The sequence below is a fragment of the Thermochaetoides thermophila genome (assembly GCF_000221225.1).
Source record: "Thermochaetoides thermophila DSM 1495 unplaced genomic scaffold scf7180000011820, whole genome shotgun sequence".
NCBI classification, from domain to species: domain Eukaryota; kingdom Fungi; phylum Ascomycota; class Sordariomycetes; order Sordariales; family Chaetomiaceae; genus Thermochaetoides; species Thermochaetoides thermophila.
In genome coordinates this window covers 2,765,285-2,784,575 of record NW_006383036.1, presented here as the reverse complement: position 1 = coordinate 2,784,575, position 19,291 = coordinate 2,765,285, and the positions used below count along the sequence as shown (strand labels likewise).

The 19,291-nt window shown below is 52.1% G+C and overlaps 6 protein-coding genes across 6 annotated transcripts; 2 read left to right on the top strand and 4 right to left on the bottom strand.

Annotated features, from left to right (window-relative positions):
* Positions 1 to 1,164: 1,164 nt before the first annotated feature.
* Positions 1,165 to 2,523, top strand: CTHT_0057560 (uncharacterized protein; the record flags this gene model as incomplete). Its single annotated transcript, XM_006696013.1, has 1 exon — positions 1,165 to 2,523. One exon carries the CDS (start codon positions 1,165 to 1,167, stop codon positions 2,521 to 2,523), a length of 1,359 nt encoding a protein of 452 aa, XP_006696076.1.
* Positions 2,524 to 3,273: 750 nt separating this feature from the next.
* CTHT_0057550 (uncharacterized protein) lies at positions 3,274 to 4,359 on the bottom strand (the record flags this gene model as incomplete). The annotated part of the gene is made up of 4 exons (XM_006696012.1): positions 3,274 to 3,411; positions 3,466 to 3,959; positions 4,028 to 4,140; positions 4,202 to 4,359. The coding sequence occupies 4 exons, from the start codon at positions 4,357 to 4,359 to the stop codon at positions 3,274 to 3,276; spliced, it is 903 nt and encodes a 300-aa protein (XP_006696075.1).
* Positions 4,360 to 6,384: 2,025 nt separating this feature from the next.
* CTHT_0057540 (uncharacterized protein) lies at positions 6,385 to 7,889 on the bottom strand (the record flags this gene model as incomplete). Its single annotated transcript, XM_006696011.1, has 5 exons — positions 6,385 to 6,490; positions 6,561 to 7,291; positions 7,372 to 7,502; positions 7,584 to 7,638; positions 7,698 to 7,889. 5 exons carry the CDS (start codon positions 7,887 to 7,889, stop codon positions 6,385 to 6,387), a joined length of 1,215 nt encoding a protein of 404 aa, XP_006696074.1.
* Positions 7,890 to 12,801: 4,912 nt separating this feature from the next.
* CTHT_0057530 (uncharacterized protein) lies at positions 12,802 to 14,683 on the bottom strand (the record flags this gene model as incomplete). Its single annotated transcript, XM_006696010.1, has 2 exons — positions 12,802 to 14,348; positions 14,428 to 14,683. 2 exons carry the CDS (start codon positions 14,681 to 14,683, stop codon positions 12,802 to 12,804), a joined length of 1,803 nt encoding a protein of 600 aa, XP_006696073.1.
* A 483-nt stretch (positions 14,684 to 15,166) lies between these two features.
* On the top strand, positions 15,167 to 16,676 carry CTHT_0057520 (uncharacterized protein; the record flags this gene model as incomplete). Its single annotated transcript, XM_006696009.1, has 2 exons — positions 15,167 to 16,348; positions 16,416 to 16,676. 2 exons carry the CDS (start codon positions 15,167 to 15,169, stop codon positions 16,674 to 16,676), a joined length of 1,443 nt encoding a protein of 480 aa, XP_006696072.1.
* A 258-nt stretch (positions 16,677 to 16,934) lies between these two features.
* CTHT_0057510 (RNA polymerase II-like protein) lies at positions 16,935 to 18,252 on the bottom strand (the record flags this gene model as incomplete). The annotated part of the gene is made up of 2 exons (XM_006696008.1): positions 16,935 to 17,933; positions 17,992 to 18,252. 2 exons carry the CDS (start codon positions 18,250 to 18,252, stop codon positions 16,935 to 16,937), a joined length of 1,260 nt encoding a protein of 419 aa, XP_006696071.1.
* Positions 18,253 to 19,291: the final 1,039 nt, after the last annotated feature.

Here is a 19,291-nt window from a genome sequence, read left to right as displayed (position 1 = left end):
AACTTTTTTCTGCCAGTCTTTCCAGAATTTTGGCGGGGATCTGCTTCACCGCCCAGATAGGCCCGTGCCAAGAGATCGATAAGAACCGATGCCCGCTAACCGCAATTAGTTAGGTGCAGCACCAAATGCCAGCGGTCGCACATATAATGTATCAAGGAACATTACGATCACAGGGTTTTTATATGTACACAGTAGGTTGCGGATGGAGAAACAACAAGACAACAAGCGTTGCATGTTTTGTTGGATACTCTATGGATGCTTTGCTATCAGCTTGTCGACAGACAAAAGTATAATCCTGGTATCTTTGAGTATACTATCATTGAACCTTATGCACGGTTTGATCACACTGTCATCTGGCCTTACCGGTAGAGAGCCTGGTGTATCCTGGCGAGCAAATCTCCCACCCCGCCAACACCGTTTTTGTAAGGTGTTTTGCAATCTGCACAAGAATGCATGTGACAAGTGCCCCAACGTAGGTGCCTGACAACGAACATCATTCTCACTGGCTTTTATCTCTTCTCACCATAAATAATGTAAAATTATCAGTCTCCGTGTTGTATATGACCTCCTCTTTGACAATTGAGACCTGAAGGGTTAAATTGTCAAAGATGCCCGAGATGTGCTCTCCTCATTCCCGGGTACTGCAGCCAGCCCTCCCCAGGCGCTCCACTTTCCGAAAAGAACTGGACATGCATTTGGGCGTCTGACGCGGCTTTGGCGCCTGCAAAGTACCCCAGATGATGTGTAATCATAGACGGGGACGCTCTGTCAGCTCAGGCGGTTTTGGTTGGGATACCAGTCTCAACTTAATCCCATATGCTCTCTCCCTTTTTCATTTTTTGATTGTTCTCGCGAGGTAGTCTTTGGTCTTCGGTTTGAACTCGAAAGAGTTCTGGCATATCACATTATCACATCAGCCCTATAACCTACCGTAGGTTTGCATGGATGCCATGGACAAAGCCAGCTGCGCAGCTCCTGAACCGCCTAGGAGGAAAGCATGCGATGAGTGTAGTAAGCACCATCGAGACTACTTGTTTTTCTGAGTTGTGACTGTGCTGACGATGAGTCCTAGGGACTAGGAAACTTGCATGTAGCAAGGAACTTGACGGGTGTACACGCTGTAGGCGCGATGGTGTCAAGTGTATTTACTCTCCTCAAAAGAAGATGGGGAGACCAAGGAAACATCGTCCTGTTGATGCTAACTCAGGGGCATCACCCCCCGAGCCAGCTTCTAAGCCAGCACTCCCTTCTATACCGGCTCCAGCATCAGCTCCAGAGCTGGGATCTACACAGGAACCAGGCCAAGCTAATCCGAATGATCTGTCTGTCGCTGCTCCTGTCATGGTCCCTGATTTTAAATTTGACAGTACCATTGGCATGGATCTTGATGTCACATTCCTCAATGTCAGCGATCCCGACGTCAACTTCCTATATCTCATGGATCCAAGTTCTCAAGTCCTACCGTCATTCCAAGGATTCTCTGACCTGATCATGGAGAATACCCATAACCAGCAGACCAAACAGCTCCGTAGACGCCCCCCTGGTGGCCCCTTTTGGGCCATGAGCACTCACCTCGATGAAATCAGCTTCGACCCTCCTTCCAACCCTGCCATGTCAGTCCCAGCACCTGAGTTTACCCCAGAAGAAGCTACTCAACTTTTGACAGTCGACCTCCCCTTGTCAACCCCAGCGCTCTCGACTACATCGTCTTCATCCTCTCTAAGCGCCGAACCCTCACCAATCGCCAACCAACGCCAGCAGCAACAGGTTCCTAGTCCTCAACCCTGTTCCTGTCTCGCCTCCCTTTGTGATGCTCTCCACGCGCTGCAGTCTCTTCCCAACAACGCCACTTCCGCCATCCGCGTAGCCCGCAGTGCAGCCAAAATCGCGCACGACGTAATCCACTGCCTCGCATGCGGCGACCCACCTCTCGACACATCCTCTCTACGCCTGCCAATTCACGCGCTGCAAAGTATGATGATGCTCGGGGCACTTCTGCCGTCTCTCTCGAATGCATACATGCGGATTCTGGAAATGGTGGACGCCGAGGCAGCCGCTGCAGATGCCGAAAGGCGGCAGCTGGTATTTTCGTTAAATGGGTACGGCGGCTTGTGGGGATGGCTGGCAAAGGAAGGGATGGCCAGGTGTGAAGGGGGCATCGAGAGGTTGGGGGGGGCGCCCATGGAACCGAAGCTCTGGCGATTGGCGGTTCGCGCGCTGCTGAAGGTGGATGTATATGGCATTAGCGAGAGCGATCTGCCTGGGAACTCCGTGTCCGCCGGTCGTGAGGGAAATAGAGGTGGGTTGAGTGCATTGCAGCCAGGCCTGAAGGACATCATTAATATGATGGAGGAGCGCCAGCGACGAAGACACCAGCGGATGGATGAATTGGTGGCAAAGGGGGTTGTCTCGGATGCAGTAAAGCAATGCTACATCCCTCTGAACTCTGCATTCGAGAAGCCTACGTGTTTGAAGATCATCGACATCGCAAAGAAGTCGATAGAAGAGTTGGTCATCCCGTGAACGGTGTACCGAGTGGTACAATTGGTGGAACATTCAAGGTTAACAACTACAAAGTTGTGGGTTGAAGCGACCCGGCTTGGTTTGCATACTAATGATTTTGCCACACATACCCACCTACTGTGTATCTTAGTTTGAACTCCTCAATTGCATAGTAGCAGATACCCTTTTTGATGGAGCTCAACAATACAAGCAACTAATAAGGGGTCATGACTAACATGATTTTTGCTGTTCATATACTCATTGTTTTGTCCTTAAGGGAGGAGGGGGGATATCAGTTAATGGTTAATGATGCATTGACTCTTTGAGCTTGCCAATTCCTTTTTCTATACTAGTGCCTTAAACTACAATCGAAAGGCCAGATACTGCTTACAGATTTACACAAAAGGTACACCAAGGGTACACTACCGGTTGCGGGAAGACACTTTTCTGCATGGGTAGAAAAGGCAATAACCAGGTTCAACAATCATAACCTATTTGCAGCCCGATTTACCGTTCTCTGTTCCTCTTCTCAATCCTCACTTTCAACAACTGATGTTTTTCCATGCCATCCGCCTCTCCAACCACACGTCACGTTTCTCATGGCATTTTTTTTTCCCTCTTTAATTTGTGTCTTGTTACTTGCTTCCCGGCATATCAAACTGCCTTCTCCAACGTCTCCAAGATACACATACACACACATACACAGTTGCGCCCATCCAAAACGCCACCGAAACAAGAAGGTGGGGTTACAAGAACAGGTGCATGGTCTACTTAGTAGACCTTCTTCTTCTCGTCGACGCTGAGCTGGCCCGGGCCGCTGTTAACCAGCAGCAGAAGACCACCGACAATCGAGAGAATCTGGAAGAAGTCGTACTTGGCAAAGTCCTTGTGGGGGTGATGCTCGTGGAGCTAGAAGTGTCAGTTCAAGTTCGCAAATGCGCATCCTTTAGGGGATCAACTTACAGTCCAGAAGTTGTTGACAAGAACATTGAAGACGCTAAGAATGACAACCAGCAGGGTGGCGCTGAACTTGGCCTTGAAGCCGACAACAACCATGACGCAAGCCACGAAACCGACCAGCGAGACCAGAATGCGCCAAACGGACCACTCGCCGCTGAATACGAAGCCGATGAAGAGGAAAATCAGCAGGACACGGCCGGCCAGCTGGAAGTACATCTTGCGGTCCTTTTCCTCAAGCTGGGGAAGACCCGCGAAGACCTTGGTCTTGCGCACCCATGAGTCAGACAGAACCATGAGGAGACCACCCATGACAGACAGGTTGCGCAGGAAGAAGTTGAGGTCAAAAATGAGGCCGTAGCCGAGAGCCTGGGCGATTACGACGCCAATCAGACCACCAACAGCTTTCTCAGAGTGCTTGCGGAGGATGACGAGGACGGAGCAGATGGTCATGGCAATGACATTGCCGATCAAGAAGAGATGGGTGATGCCATTAGGGACTGCGATGGGGTTGTGTGTCAGTAGATAGTCTCTTGTCCAGCGCACCCCTTACGGAGAGAAAACGTACTATGACGATAGTTATGCAAATAGATCAGCTGATCGCTCCATTGTGTTATTATTCTAATAGAGTCCTCGAGGAAGGTAGAGACGATGAGGAAGCGTCCGATGGCAGGGAGGAAGCTGGATAGAGCGCGTCAGACTCAACATCTCTGTAGCCGAGAGCGGAGAGTGAATGACGTACGGCTTGATGGGCCCGCTGACGGTGTCAAGCAGGTCCTCGATCTTGCTGGTGTGCTGGCGGATGGTGTCCAGCGCGCTCTGTTCATTCCTGTCGTCGGCTGGCGCACCAAAGGGAGCGGCGCCAATGCCATAGCTGCCGGGTCCTCGCAACTGCGCCATTGCTGCAGCGACTGGCTATGTCGAAGCCCCGAGGTTCGAAGATCAGGAGGGGAAGGGGATAGTGAGGCGAGAGAGATGGCAGTCTGGCTGACTGGCACGAAAACAGCAATTGGAAGAAGTGGCGTGTGGAAAAGAGATGTTTCGAGAGCACAAGGGTGGATTTCGCGGCCGGGTATTCTCGTCGGGCAGGGTTCGGTTCACTGGGCCAGCAGAGAGGTAGGGATGGAGGTGTGTCGATTGGATGGCAACGACGACGGGATGATGCCTGGGCTAAGCTCACAAAAAAAACAGACGAATCGCAACGGCGCGCAGGACACCAGGCGTGCGTAGTAAGCTGGACAATGGTAAAGAGGCGAAATGGCGCCGGCGATGTGTTCGGGAGGAGCTATGGACCAGGTGAAGAAAAGGAGAAGGCACGTTGTCGCATGAGAATTTGAGTTGGATGAGCTCAGACGTGGTATCTACAACTGTGTCCTTAACACATCGCGCGCCGCTCGTCCCGCCAGTGACCTTGCCGCAGCTAAGACAATCGCCTGCAGGAGAGTGTGGGGCTGTTTGATTTGTTTTCTGGGTACTTCTACATATAGCAACCAGCACAGCAAAATAGAAGTACTCCACTAACAGACCTACGCCGGGAAGGGGAAGCCACAGTGGGGTTCAGGACAGGATCCTCGGGACCAGCAGTAACAAAGCTCCATCTTCCAAGAGGCATTCCTTGGATCTCGAGAGTGAGCTTGTCCTCGTTGTTTTGGCAACGGATGGTGCTCTGCTGAGTGCTTGTCGGGCGCGCCAATGCACCCAACGGAAGAACGGGAGAATCCAGACTGGTTCTGATCGCTGTCGCCAACTCTCATCGATACAAACAAACGAACTCCTCCGTGTGCTGAGTTGAGCCGCCGCTGAACCGTACTGGACCTCCCGTCGTCGTTTCGACCATGTGTTTGTGATGACATGGATCGCTGGGTCTCTGGTGTTTTGGACACGAATACTTTTTTTCCCTTTCCCCTCTTCGTCTTTTTGCCTCTTCCCCTCGCTCCCCTCGTCGTTCCCCTCGCAGCCGCACCCACTGTTTCATCGTTTCATCAGCATGCAGCTCCCACTTTTAGCCAAACGTTCCCGCACGGTCTGTTTTTAGTCGGACGGGTACAGTGTTCTCACCAGATAACGGATCTACATCAGGCAAGTCGATCTGCTCTTGAATAAACTCTGCGGGACTACCTTTTCTCCACAAGTAAGGTCACAAGTCCAGGCTAACATGAAGGCCATGATTTCAGCCAAAAGAGCTTCACGCTTCTACTGCAACCCCTGGCATTACATACAGCGTGCGCAACGACCTGGTCTAGGCACTTGGGCTCAGAGCGGCGCTGTTTGACATTTGCTGACGATGCCTACTTACCAGTTGGCGTCCAGATCAAATTGCTGAAGTCAGCTTACCTATTCACCTCACAAATCGTTTTGTTTTGTTCTGCCTCAAAGAAGAGCCATTCACCTCTCAGCCGTTGCTGGCATCTTTGATAAGTCGCCTGTTTTGCCTCCACGGGCCAAAATACGCATCTTGAAAAAAAAATAAAAAACAAAATCAACGTTTTTCAGCGTGACCAAGTTGATTGTCCTAGCAATCACCGCTGCAAAGAACAAAGGGACACGTCCTATGCGGTCTCCCCGGCGTTTCCATAGCCCGAGACAAGGCTGTTTGGTTCCGTTGATGATGCTGGCTATGGACAGGGCACATTGATCCTGAAGCACCCTTTAACTCAGGAAAGACAGGATGTTAAACAAAGCGGGGGCCCGTGATATGTGTGCTGCTTATGATTCAGAGGCCATGATGTTGTGGATGACGACAATGGCACAGTCATCTTCATACACAGCATCTATACAAAAGAATTTTCGGGGTATTGCTAGAAACTATGTATGTGGCTCACATATCTGTCCAAGAATCATACACTGAAGTGAAGACCCTTTAACCTAACCCTTCTAACCAAATACTCCAAAGGGTACTTTCTTGCCATCTATATCCTGTCTCCATCACTTATACCCGGGTGGAGGGGATCGTGTGGGAGCAGGCACTTCGGTTCCTGGGAGCTCAGCAGGTGCTGGTGCATACGCTGCGTATTGTCGTTGTCCAGCTTGTCTAATTGCACCAGGTCAGTCTCATATCCTCTGTTGTTCTTATATTCTCGATAGCGCCGCTTCGAACTTACGGATATGCACCCTGGTATGCGGTATCATACCCAGCATACAGACCTCCATTACCCTGTCCCGGTCCTGGCACCACTGGCATGCCCTGTGGACTCGAAGGAATGCTACTAAACGGCGGCGATGATGCCATCGAGTTCCGCAGATGCTCATACCCAGCAGGGGCACCATATGTCGACAGCACAGATGACTCCTGTCCAGGGCTCTTGGGGCTGTTGAGAGCATTGCCGGCGCCGCCAGCACCAACCGTGTTGGCGTAGTTGGCCTCGATCATGTTGGGAGAACGTGGCGAGAACGAATCGCTTCCGGGATGAGCTGTGCTCGGGTTTAGAAAGAAGGCCTTGCGATACGCCTTGTCGAAACCGCCCCGACGACCGCACAGGTAGATTAGTGCACCGGCGCCGAGGAGTACCGCTGATCCGCCGATAGCGATGCCGGCTATGGCACCAGTGCTGAGGCCGCTACTGTCATCGTCGTCCTTGTCTTGTTCATTTGGTGACGCAGAGGAGCTCGTAGCAGTTGGGAGTGCACCGGAACCAGCGCCCTCAGACGGCCATGGGTCACCAGGAGCAAGTTGGAATTCAGCTTTTTGAGCGTAATTGAGCTGTTCTGCGAAAGACCAAGTACGATTGGGGTTGATGACGCCAATCATATGATGCTTAATGCAGGACTCTGGGGCAGCGCAATAGAAGAAGACGGGCTCAGTATCATTGATCCGTAGGTCCCATGGTTTTGCCTATGCAAAAGAGCATCAACACCCATCCCCTGTTCGTTCGGAGATAAAACGAAGGACTGTGGTTTCGGGGGCAAACTTACATCCGGGTCCTGCGATGGATCTATTACGCCACTGTCAAAACCATGAACGCGGGATGTCCAGTTGTATGGAACGCAAGGGGATTTGAATGCCGCCTGAACGACACGATGGCCACCAGCGGCAAATACGAAACCTACATAGGCTAAAGGTTAGTCGGATCCAATACCTACAGAGGAACGAGAGTTGACAACAAGAGAATCGTGGATAAACATACGGACAGTATCGCCGGGTTTGGCTTTGACTTCTTGAGGGTCAAACTTGTGACTGACCTGTTACCATCGTCAATCACTGGATTTAATCAATCCCTTGATTCTCCCCAAACACTCACCTGACCAACGGTGATTGTTATTGTCGCAGGAGTCCGTGTAGTTGTCTTCGTGGACTCGCTATCCCCTGTTTTCGTGGGCTCGTATTCTCTTGTGGTTGTCGTCTCTTCATCGTGGTCATGGTCCGCAATGGTCATGCCAGCGAGGGCCAAAGCCGCTGAGATGGCCAATGGGACTAGTCTCAGCGACACCATGGTGGTAAAGGCCAAAGATGAGTAGTTGGCAGGGTGGTCGCTGTCCTCTTCGTCACGTTCGGCGGCACGAAGTATGCAAGTCACTGATCGAGTCGATCCAGGCGTGATGATCGAGCTCGGTCAACACTCCTCCCTTGATCCTCAGACTCGATCGAAGAAAGGTTCTACTGTGGGGGACGGGACTGATGACACGAGTGGGTAAAAGAGGAAAAAAGAGCGGCGTGGCACTCCGCTCGCTATGTATAACGGGACACACCGAACAAATGCCGACCGCGAAGTATCTTGTCTATTCTTTCATTGAAATGCTTGACAAAGCAGCCCGCCCCCATCCTTCTGCCCATCTTGAGCCGGCTTCGGCTGAAAGTGCGGTGCCACGAAGGAACATGTCCGTTGTTGAGGATAGGTGCAGTTCCCATGTCGCTTACTGGTCCGTTGGTTCGTTGTGTAACAGATTGTTGTGTTGTTGTCGAGTTTCCAGTGGAGAGGGAGGCTGGGCCTGCAGGTCGTACTCCTGCAACCTATGAGACCTACCAACTGCGGCTTGTTGCGCAGAGCTCTCAGCAAACATGCAATGAGCACTAGAAACATGCTAGCCTTCTCGGCCTTTACTCAGCCTCGAGGCTTGTGTTCATTGCGGAGAGCATCCCGTGGCGAGGGAAACATGGCTAGAGAAGCGTAGAAAACAAGGCAAGACCTGCGGCGGATATGACCGTGTCTTGGAAAATCAGATATCTCCACGGAACGCATGCTCTCATCTCTGGTCTCCCTTGAGATGAGCGCGATCGATCGCATAACACGCCACGTTTGGCAAAAAGAGGCCGAGGGTCATTAGAGTGAGGGGGACGGAGAGTGGACCAAAAAGAAGGACATTCATGTCGTGTCTTGTCCAACTAAGCGGGACAATGACTGCAGGCAGGTGGCACAAAATCCCTACATCCTATCATCGGGCCCAGGTGTACGTAGTTGAACTATCCGCCCTTCCAAGAGAGGCAAGCAAGCAATTATTCGAGACTGAGCTTATACAATACATCTATGAACAGAATATTTCAAAGAGAGGAGACCTATCAGAGTGCAACTAATCATCAAGACTCGAAAATATCGAGTGAAGTATCGTCCACGAACCTCACGCGACCCACAAAATCCCTGCCACACCCCAGCCGTGTAAGAATTTATTCTCGTAGTGCTTACATGTTCTCCGCAACCCGTGCGGTGCATAGAAGTATATATGTGTAATGGAAGCCGGATGCGTGGAGGCTGAGTTGTTACTACCCGGCGAATAAGGATCGATGAATAGGACCACAGGGCTGAAAGGTGGCATGGCCAGTAAGCACAAAAGCGTAGCCTCGATCCCTTCCTGTTTTGGTGCTCTTGCATCCTCCAAAATTCAACCAACGGCCGCCGTTGAGACTGTTGCCATCGGTCGGAAAAGCTGCACACAGTGTCGACGTGCTAAGGGCAACACCAAAGGGCGACGGGGGTTGTGGCTGTTAGCTCTGTGTCGAAACCAGTCTCTAGTAGGCGCGTTGGGGCCAGTTGGGCCTGAAGGCTCTGATGACAGCGCCACGCCACCACACAGCCGATGGGGATTTCCGTTCGTCTGGTTTGGGCTGTCATCACTGAAGGTAATTGCTTCTTTAGGCAACCTTACCGGGTAATACAAATTTCTTATGCCAGCAGCGCGGAACCTGTCGTGTGTTGTTGGAGGGTACTGTTGCAGAGGAGGACCTGGAGACACTCGAGTGAGTAATTAAGACAGCGAAATGAAAGAGGCACAACTGTTAAGGCGAAAGCAACAGCAGCATGAAGTCCACAGAGTTGAATCAGGTACATAACTATCAGTCGGAAGGTTAATGAAACCCTATGAGACCCTCCTCAGACTGCCCCAAATTGTCCGGCTTGGGCGTAAGTTAAGGGTATCCTAAGTGAATGAACAATCAGGCAGCAATTGACCAAAAAGTCTCCAAAGACTTTGGTCGAACTCAAATGACTTCAGAAGCCTTTCACGGTGTCCTAATGGCCAAAAGGGGTAATAGGAAAGCCTGTCTACTGCAAGTATACATAACAACCACCTCCCCAGCCCAGACCGGCTACTGCCTGAATCTGAAATCTTGGTGGCCCAAGATCATTTTTGTTGATTGGGCAAGATATAAAGACTGTAGCACAGCTCTTCAATGGGCAAAGCAGTGGCTTATCTATTATAGAACAAGTGTTGGAGCCAAAAGATAAATATATATCGTTAATGGCAATCGGTTCGATTGGCACTGCCAACATCTTATGTGAGACAACGTTTGATGTTAGAAGCCCACTTAAAGATGATATTTTTTTTCGCCTTAGCAAAAAATGTGTAGGTATTTAAAGAACTGCAAAAGCCCATTCATGAAAAAAAAAAGCTTTCTCGGAACCATTAGCCATAATGGTCTGATTACATTGCATGTTTTATCCCTTTAGCTAGGGAATGTGGTTCCTACTTGCTGTTTGAGATATAGTTCTTTACTTCAAATATTCCTTTCTCTCTCCCTGATTAAGCATATTTCCAGAAATCAGATTCGTCGCTTGTCCACTGGAAAGCACAGTGCCCAACCTTAGTCTCATAATAATAAGTGGCCCCCCGTCTCACTGACCTCAGGCATGCTATAGGTTCATGTGGAACTGGGCGACAGGCTGCTGCGATGGCTGCGTTGCGACTCCCTGCCATAGGCATGGCTCCTGAGTCCAGTCTCCGGAGAGCAGCGAACATCAGCCACGAGAAGAGCACAAATCCCAACATAACAACAAGTCACAACCCTAACGGTGACCATGCCGCAGAAAACGGAACTCTTGCAGAGTTTCGTGAGGTGTTGTTGTGACTCCAGCATTATCTTGCGACCTCCTTCATCAAGGTTCAGATACGGGCCGGAGATCTCAAAGGAGACCCAATCATGGTCGAGAAAGCATCCGCTGTTTAAGTGCAGAGAATGCTATCGGCGAAATTGTGTATTGATATGGCAACCCGAAGAAGTATTTCGACTGTCGGAAGCCATTTGTTCTTTTGATACCCGCAAGCCCGCAAGCTGTTGAGAGTAACTGTCTCACTCATGGATAATAGAAATCCGGGTAAACAGGTCATTGACCATGAGATAAAAGATGGATATTATCACTTGAGAGGCGTTGGCCATAAGGACATTGCGAGCAAAGTATGACCAGCCCTCTCCCGTGGTGCCGGTCGTGAGCAGTATTCTCGAGTTGAGCATGCCTATTCCGGGCTTTATGAGTACCGTAAATCCTTGTCGCCAGCTATTACTTTGGAAAGTCCCAGGCCAAAGAGAGTGATGCAGGTTGAGATAGGCGTGGAGTGGCTCATGGCTTGAGTAAGCTGTACAAGTGTCAGATGGCATTTAGACGAGGAATCTAAGTCCCTTATTGAACAAGAAACAATCTCCAGTACCATATATGAACTGATGTAAACCTACATAACTCATCAAGTCCCCTGAGCAAAGGGGGGATTTTTTTTTTCAAGCTTTGCCATGCCCTTCTCCTAACGTCTGTGTTTTGGTTCTCTTTTGCTATCATTTCAAGGAGACAATAGTACCCAAAAGAACACGATCTGACCGACTACCGTATCGGAAGAGGTTCCGTATGCTATGGGCGTCAATGTTGACCAATCGAGCATCTCCATGTGCCTTGTCAATGGTCTCTCGGTTTGCCGCCGACAGGACTTTCACGCAATGATTGCTGCCCGCCAGCAGGACACTGCTGATGGCATTGATTACCACATGCAGATCAATGCTGATGCGCTTTGCAGAATTGCACGATGTTCATGTGAAGAGGATGCGTGTGCCATGTCCGGTATTGAGACTAGCCCCTAGGGTTATCGCCCAAGTTGTGAAGCAGAGGTTTAGGATGAATGAGACAAAGGCACCGGCGGAGAAGTATAGAACTGCTCGCTGGAAAGGGTGACCAAAATGCCACCTGGCTAGGATTGAGATTGTGCCTATCCATTGGGGTCGCATGGAAGAGTCGTGGTTATCTGTAGAAGGGGGAAAAAAGCCCTTGGAGCATCATCAGCACTGGAGAGAGAGTCGATGTACTCAGATGAATAAAATATCCATGGGCGCTGTCACTGGATGATATCTAGCATAGATGAGGACCATAGTCAAGGTTGACTCTGAGCAACAAGCATATGGGTCACACCGGCAACACCAGGCACAAATGCAACCGTAGAACTGGAGCTTTTTAATCGATTGTGTTTAGATCCAGAGAATCACACCATATAAGACCTTTAGATCTTAATGGCTGCACCAGAAAGGTTCTTACTACACCACAAGATACAGTTCCCTGGTGGCAGTGCTAGGGCCTTAGAACTAGGGCAAGCCAATCCTTTGTCACGGGCGGACTACCATTTTGGGGAGCGTGTGGCTGTCCCTCCCACGCTTGAGTCTAAACATGCGCTGCAGCGTTGCAGGGCATAAGCTAAGACTCTCAACACGACCTCACTCGTCCGACTCCAAGCATAGTGTAGCTGTTCGCATAGCCTTTGCAAAGACGCCCAAGGGTATGCCGGGGGCCGAATAATTCTGGTGTATCGCCCCTTGTGCTGATTGCAAATGACTGAGTATGTTGACTGAGAATGCGCCTGCAGCTGTTAAGGCGAGAAAATCCCAAAAGTTTGCCGGTAAATTGGGCAGCCTGCCACCACGAGCATACCGGTATCTACCGATGAGCATCATTCGTTATGCGCATGAGTCCGGTTTAATCTCGAAAGGTTTTAATCGACGGAGTATCATCTTCAGGTATGGTGTGCTGCGGGCTTTCGAGGCCGAACTTTTGGCAGGCTCACCTCCCAAATGCTAATGAAGCTGACCACCATTCCGAACACTAAGATGGAAAAGATAAGTGAAGAGACCAGCCATTTTGTTTTCACGACTGTCCTTGTTCATTGGGACTTAAGTTTGGTCTTCTTTGAGAACCAAGACTTCGGGATGATCTCGCTGTCGACCACAAGCTTGCCCAGACACCAGATATAGCACAGGCCGAAGCCAACTGCACCAATACCCACATTGGCAACCGTCCATAAGTCGGGTTTATCCGCAGGAGGGACAACGTTCAGCTCCAAGACGTGCCACAGTGCCATAGCGAGATAGAATGGAGCGTGGAGGAAAATGGTGACCCATTGACTCAGGGCCTTAGTTTCTTCTGGAGCATAGACGCTAATAGAGGTGGGAGGAAGGCCAAGGAGATATGCCCACAACAGCGTCAGGACAGTGTAGGGCATAGCTAGGTCGACGCGTTTCAGCAAGGGGAACATGGTCCAACAGCCGAGAATATTGGCGAATCCGACCCAAGCTCGTATCTGCTTGCTCAAGCCATGATTACCGGCAAGCATTAAAGTCATCGGCATTAGCGGAAGAAGGACGCTCTTCTCGTGGACTTGGTAACTGAAAAGGAAGAAACCCCATGCTGTCGCCGCAAAGGCAAGGGGCAGCAAGTGCTTTCTGGGGCGAAGGAAGAGGACGAGATTGGGCGGAAGAATGGATGCCAAGGTAGCCAGCAGAGATGCTCGCTGAAGAAGCGGAGCTGGATACTTCTTGACCTTGACGATCACGTTCAAAGCACACCAAAAGTTGGCCACTTTATCTTCGAACAAGCCGCGAGCGAAAGGAAAGATGCGATGAACGATCTGAACGAGCTGCTCGACCACTGGGTAATAGAAAGCCTCGGTATCAAGGTAGTTGGCAAGCTGGGGGAAGAGCGGCAACGGTGGGCGGGGACCATCAAGGTCGGGTCTAGCGTCAATGCCACGTTTGACATCGTGGAGCGTTCCCACAACAATAGGCAGGATGAGGAGGGCAAACGAAATTGCGGTGGTTGCGGCGATGGCGACAAAGCGAGAAATGTTGATACGAGGGAACACGCAGATGGCCAGAAGGTAGGAAAATATGGAGAAGGAGTAGTAAAGGGCCATCTGCTTAAAGCCCAGGGCTGCGACGAAGAAGACGCAAGCCCACAGATTCCGGCCCGCGAGCAGGCTGGACATACTGGCCACAACCAAGCCCAGCATAACCGTGTTGTATTGGAAGTGGACGTGATCAATGAGGATAGTGGCTGGCTGCATCAGAATGGCGACGAGGGCGACAGCGGAGGACCAGGTAGAGACACCATTCAGCCGGCTGAAGCGGCGCGTAAAGACGACGACGGCAGGGATGTAGATGAGGTACTCCGACACCAAGACCGTGGCCCTCATGAAGACCTTAAGGTTCGCGTCATGCAGGCCACGAGAAGAGAACAGGGCGAACCACGAAGGGTTGATGAGCGAGCCGATCTTGCCGCAAAGCCAGCTGTGGTACGCGGTCAGGGGCGGATAGTCAAGCCCCCACCACTGCAGGTCGTGGAAATACCACTGCGAGATGGGAAGCTGTGTCGTGATCTCCATCCAATGGCGCTGGGCTTCGTAGTCGCCGAACATGGGAGGTTTCTGGAAACCTGGTCATAGTCAGCATCACCAAGGTACCTATCTGAGAGGTGATATGTGCAGAACACCTAATGAGGGCAAGCAACGCACCAGAATATCCCCAAAGGCCGGCAGCCCATCTGAACAGACCAACACCCATCAAGATCAGGGGAAGCACTTCCCATTCCGTCACAAAGCCCCTTGCGGGCCACAGAAGCGCAGAAAGGGGGAAGGATGGCGCGCGAACGAGAGTCTCGACCGGGTTGACATCGCTGAGGGCGGTGATATTGGCAAGGTTGCTGGCGGCGTTGACGGCGCGTTTTGCCTTGCGCCGAGGCTTGTGCGGAGATGGCGACGGCCCAGCCATTGTCACCGAATCTGCAGACGGAAGAGACCGGCGATGGACATCGAACAATGGGCGAGGAAAGTTACTGATGGCCTGGTGAAGCTGGGGAAATGGTGCAACTTTTTTTTGGGGGGGGGGGGGGTTCAGCAACCGGCCCTGCGCTTTCGCAGCAATCTGGCCCGAGACCAGGGGTCGAGATGCGCTGTGGAGACGCGTGGGGAAGCTCCAATCGATTGGATCTACGTAGGGTCCCAGGATCTCAGGGTTATCCGAGCGGGGTGGTCTCTTTGGCTAGACAGCTGTCGACGGCCCGCAGCAACCCCAATCCTTCCCCTTGACCCCATAGCTGTCCTCCATACGTACCCCTCATCACATCTTCACCTGAGCTTGAGCTCCTTACCCCAACCTGACATATCATGGGAAGATCAGTCAAAGAAAAATCATGTTGTATCGCCATATCTCTGTTTGAAACCATCAGGGTGAGAGACAAAGTATCGCAACAAGATGCCGTTTCCATTTGTGTTGCCCACCACTTCTGCCTTCTCATTCCCCTCTAGCATCACCAGCAACTCTCATCCCTCGCTGCCTCTCCAGGCCAGTACTCGGAGAGGTGTAGTACGCGATACGCTCAAGAAGTATAAGCGCGTACCCCCAGCGTCCCAGGCATCATCGCTCCCAAATGTTATTTCCTCTCTAAGGAGTTATATTCCCTACCTCTGTGCCCTCCATGCTGGCTTAACGCACCATCCTGTCCACGGTGAGGACGTCTCACTCATCGTCAACTCACCGCCACAAATCGAATGGCGTCCAACGCTTTCCCGTAACACCATCCCTGGCCGCGAGCCTCCTAGGGTCAAGATCCAGTCTCTGTCTCAGGAACTCCTCTTCACCCTCGCTACCCTCGCCAATGCCTATACTCTCCAAGCCCGTGCTGCCCTCCATCCTCTGTATCAAACCACCACTGCCCCGCCGACCCCAGAGCAGCGAACGAATGCCATCACAACCGCAACGCGTCATCTCCTCGACGCAGCCTCCATCTTTGACTACCTTTCCCAGCAGCAAGGCCTCCATCAAGCTGAATCACCGCCTCCATGTCCGGAGATCCATCCCTCTTTTCTTCTAGCCCAGCGATCGCTTGCCCTCGCTGAAGCAACCCTCCTCGCCGTGGCGAAGGACGACCCCTACCCGGCCGTCGTGGCTCTAGCCCGCAATCCGCACGACAAGGAGTGGATGTTTAAAGCACCCGACATCCCCAAGGTCCGGGTCCATTTGTTCGCCAGACTGTGTCTTGCAGCAGCAGAGCATGCTACGCGGGCGATGGGGTGTATTGCTTCTATCAAGGGGACAGTCAGCGAGGAGTTTGTCAAGTATCTTGAGGACTTGCGGCGCACGAGCCGGGCAAGGGCATGTCGGTTCTTCGCGATTGATGCTGAACTGGCAGGTGAGACGGCGACGGGCATTGCGTGGTTGAGGGCTGGATTGGCAGAACTGGGAATTGAGAGGAAAGGGGATGAGGCTGGAAAGACTGGGGGACTGGGGCTGAAGGGCCTGAAGAAGGAGTGGAGTGAGAGGAGAGAGGACAAAAAAGTGGAAAGGGGGCTGGATTGGGGCGCAGATGCGGGCAGGTTGGAGGAGAGGAGAGTGATTGAGATGCTGGAGGGCAAGTGGGTAAAGCAAAATGATATGGTACGTTGCTGTCCGCCTTCACATCTTTCATTTCATGGACGAGTTGCTGACTGGTGAAACTATCCAGATGTTCACAAAACCAATCCCACCATTCGGTCCGTTGCTGGCACAAATGCCCTCTGGCCGTGAAATTCATGCCATCAAGCCATATCAGCCACCAATCCTGAGCCTGGAAGAGCTGGATGCCATGCGTGCACTGCCTCAGGAGAGGACGGATGAAGTCGGTCACGAGGCCAGTTCTGACGAAGGAGCACCAGAGCCGTCGCAAGTCGGCGTCTTCTCAGTGAAACCGGGCGACTATAGAACTGGCACGCCCAATTACTTCTGATTTTTTTTTTCATTTGTTCAGTCTATGTAACATTTGTCACAGATAGAGCCCTTGTCGTCAGGATACCTTGAACTTTGATACCACCAGATGTCATTTTGTGAAACCTCTGAGAAAAACGCCATCAAGAACATTTGTATGTGCCTGCGACCCTGTGGCAGCCAACCCTGCGAAAAAGAAAAAAAATTACAAAGCTTCTCTTAGTAGCAGCAGTGGCAGTAGAGCAGTAGCAGTAGTAGCAGCAATTAACTACTGCTACTCTTACTCATCGTCGTCATCGTCGTGGATGACGCGCCGTCTCCGACCTTTCTGCACCGGAGCGTCCCTCTCGCGCTCAGCTTCCTCCTCGGGCTCTGAGGTCCGCTGCCTCTTAGCCCGGGGCGCCTCATCGTCTTCGTCATCATCTTCGTCATCGTTGTCGTCAAGAATAGGCTCCTCCTCGTCGTCATCATCGGGAACCTCTTCGCTTTCCTCGTCGCTGTCGACGAGGAAGCCATCGTCCATGTCGTAATGGTCGCCACGGCGCCGACCTCTCGGCTCTTCGTCGTCGGTATCGTAATCAGGGCGACGGTGCTTCTTTTTGGTCGTTGATCCGGGCGCGCTGCGCTTCCGGCCAGCGGCAGCACCCGCGCCAAGGCCACGACGACCCTCGAGATCGCCAATCGATAGCGCTCCCCCTTTGTGCCGTCCGACTCCCTCCGCACGGGCTGCGGCAGTTTCCCGGCGGCGCTGGAGCTTCATGCGCTCCTTCTCGGCAAGCTCAGCTTGTTTCTTCTGCAACTCTGGGTCTTCATTGGTGACGATGATCATATCGGCGCTTCGGTCCTTCCTGGCGCCGGCCAAATTGGCTTTGAGACGCTCCAATGCATGGTCCTGGAGCTCCTTGTTCGGGCGCACAGTATACTGCTCGGTCAGGTGGCCCACGATGAGCAGACTGTTAGTTGTCAGGTGGGCTGCTGCCACATAATAATGCGCATCCTGCACCTCATTATATGGCTTGTTGCGCGGGGGTGCCAGCGGCTTGGCCTGAAGTTCGTAGTGTTCGTTGCCGATTGCTAGGGTCACCGAGCCATCGCTCCAGCGATAGATATTTGCATTGCTCTGCATCTTTCCAGTCTTCGGGTCGCGGCGGAACAGGATAGACGGAACTGGGTTCTCGGCTTTCGCATTCTCGAGGTCCCATTTGCTGGGCTCCCACTCATCAGGCTTGTACTCCATGGGATTAAATTTGATAAAGTCGGGGACGCGGAGGGAGTGTAACTAGAGCCGGTCAGCTGGAGGCCCAACCCCAAGGGCTCATCGTTGATCCAGAACTTACACTGCCATCTGACGAGCGAGGAATGCGATGCCGGTACAACGGCACCTCTGCGACAAGCTTTTCGCGATATTCACGCGGCTCCGACTCCCCATCGCGGTGGCGCGTGTACTCATCCTCATCGTTGTCCGACGCGACATCGCGCTCGCTCACCTCCTTCTCATCATCCAGTACGGCATCGTTGACTTCCTCGTCGCCATCGCCGAACAGATCGTCGCCGGCATCGTCGACAAAGTTGTCAATGGGATCCTCGGCATCAGACATGATTCCGAAGCTGAACTGAGATTAGCGCGGTTGTGCTGTGGCTAGGTAAGTTTGTGGTGACAGGCGTTGATGGCGGTGGAGGAGTGTTGGAAATTTTCGTTGAATTGCCGTCCGCGTAGTACGGAAGACGATGCAGCGACCGGAACGGCTCGTGAGCGTCGGAAAGTCAGAAGACGGAACCGAGGGGTCACAATAGGACGAGGCAAGGACAATAGTAGGGAGCAGGAACGTTGAAGATGTAGTGCTCCAATCGTTCAGCCAGCGCGATTCAGTCTGCCAAGACTGCGATTAGATAAATATGTGCTTAGTCACTTACTGCCCCACACCAGCTACGGAATATGTGCTGGCGGTAACCCTGGCCAAGCAAACAGGGGAGCGACCCTGGATGGCGGGGATGGATGCTGGCCTCATTCAGGAGGTCTGGAACCTGGAACCCGAACCAATTCACATCAATAAACAATCTCAGGACAACACATCCCCCAGCTCCCAACGACGGGAAACAGGACGGGTTTCGGTTTTTTGATCTTTCTATCATAGTGCTTGTTCCTCAGTTTTGGCTGTTCCGACCTAGTTAAATATCTGCGGCTATGTCCAACCTGTTTTCTGGAATGTGAGTGACCTTGAGCTCCCAAGCTCCCCCGCAACATTGGAACCCGAGGCGCCCTCTCCAGCACCGCAGCGGCCAGCCCAAGCAACCCCTATGCTCCCGACCGTCTGGACCATGCTGCAGCTGGTGGCACTGGATATCCCAGATCTTGGGAAGTCCAAAGCCGAACTTCATGCAACACAGATCGAATATTACATCGGGTAGCAAGTGCTATTTTTATCTGTAAGGGAGGATGGGCATTGAAACAAGATGGCCTGTGGTGGCTGTGAACGTCGTCGCTGTCCTGCATCGCCGGTGTTGAGCGCGACTGTCACACTCGTTCCGATCTGCTGCCCCGTCAATCCGTCATCCGCCTATCGAGGGCCAGACCCATGAGAAGAGGCAGTTTCATCGCACAAGAGGCAGCACAACCGGATTGTTGACGCACTCGAA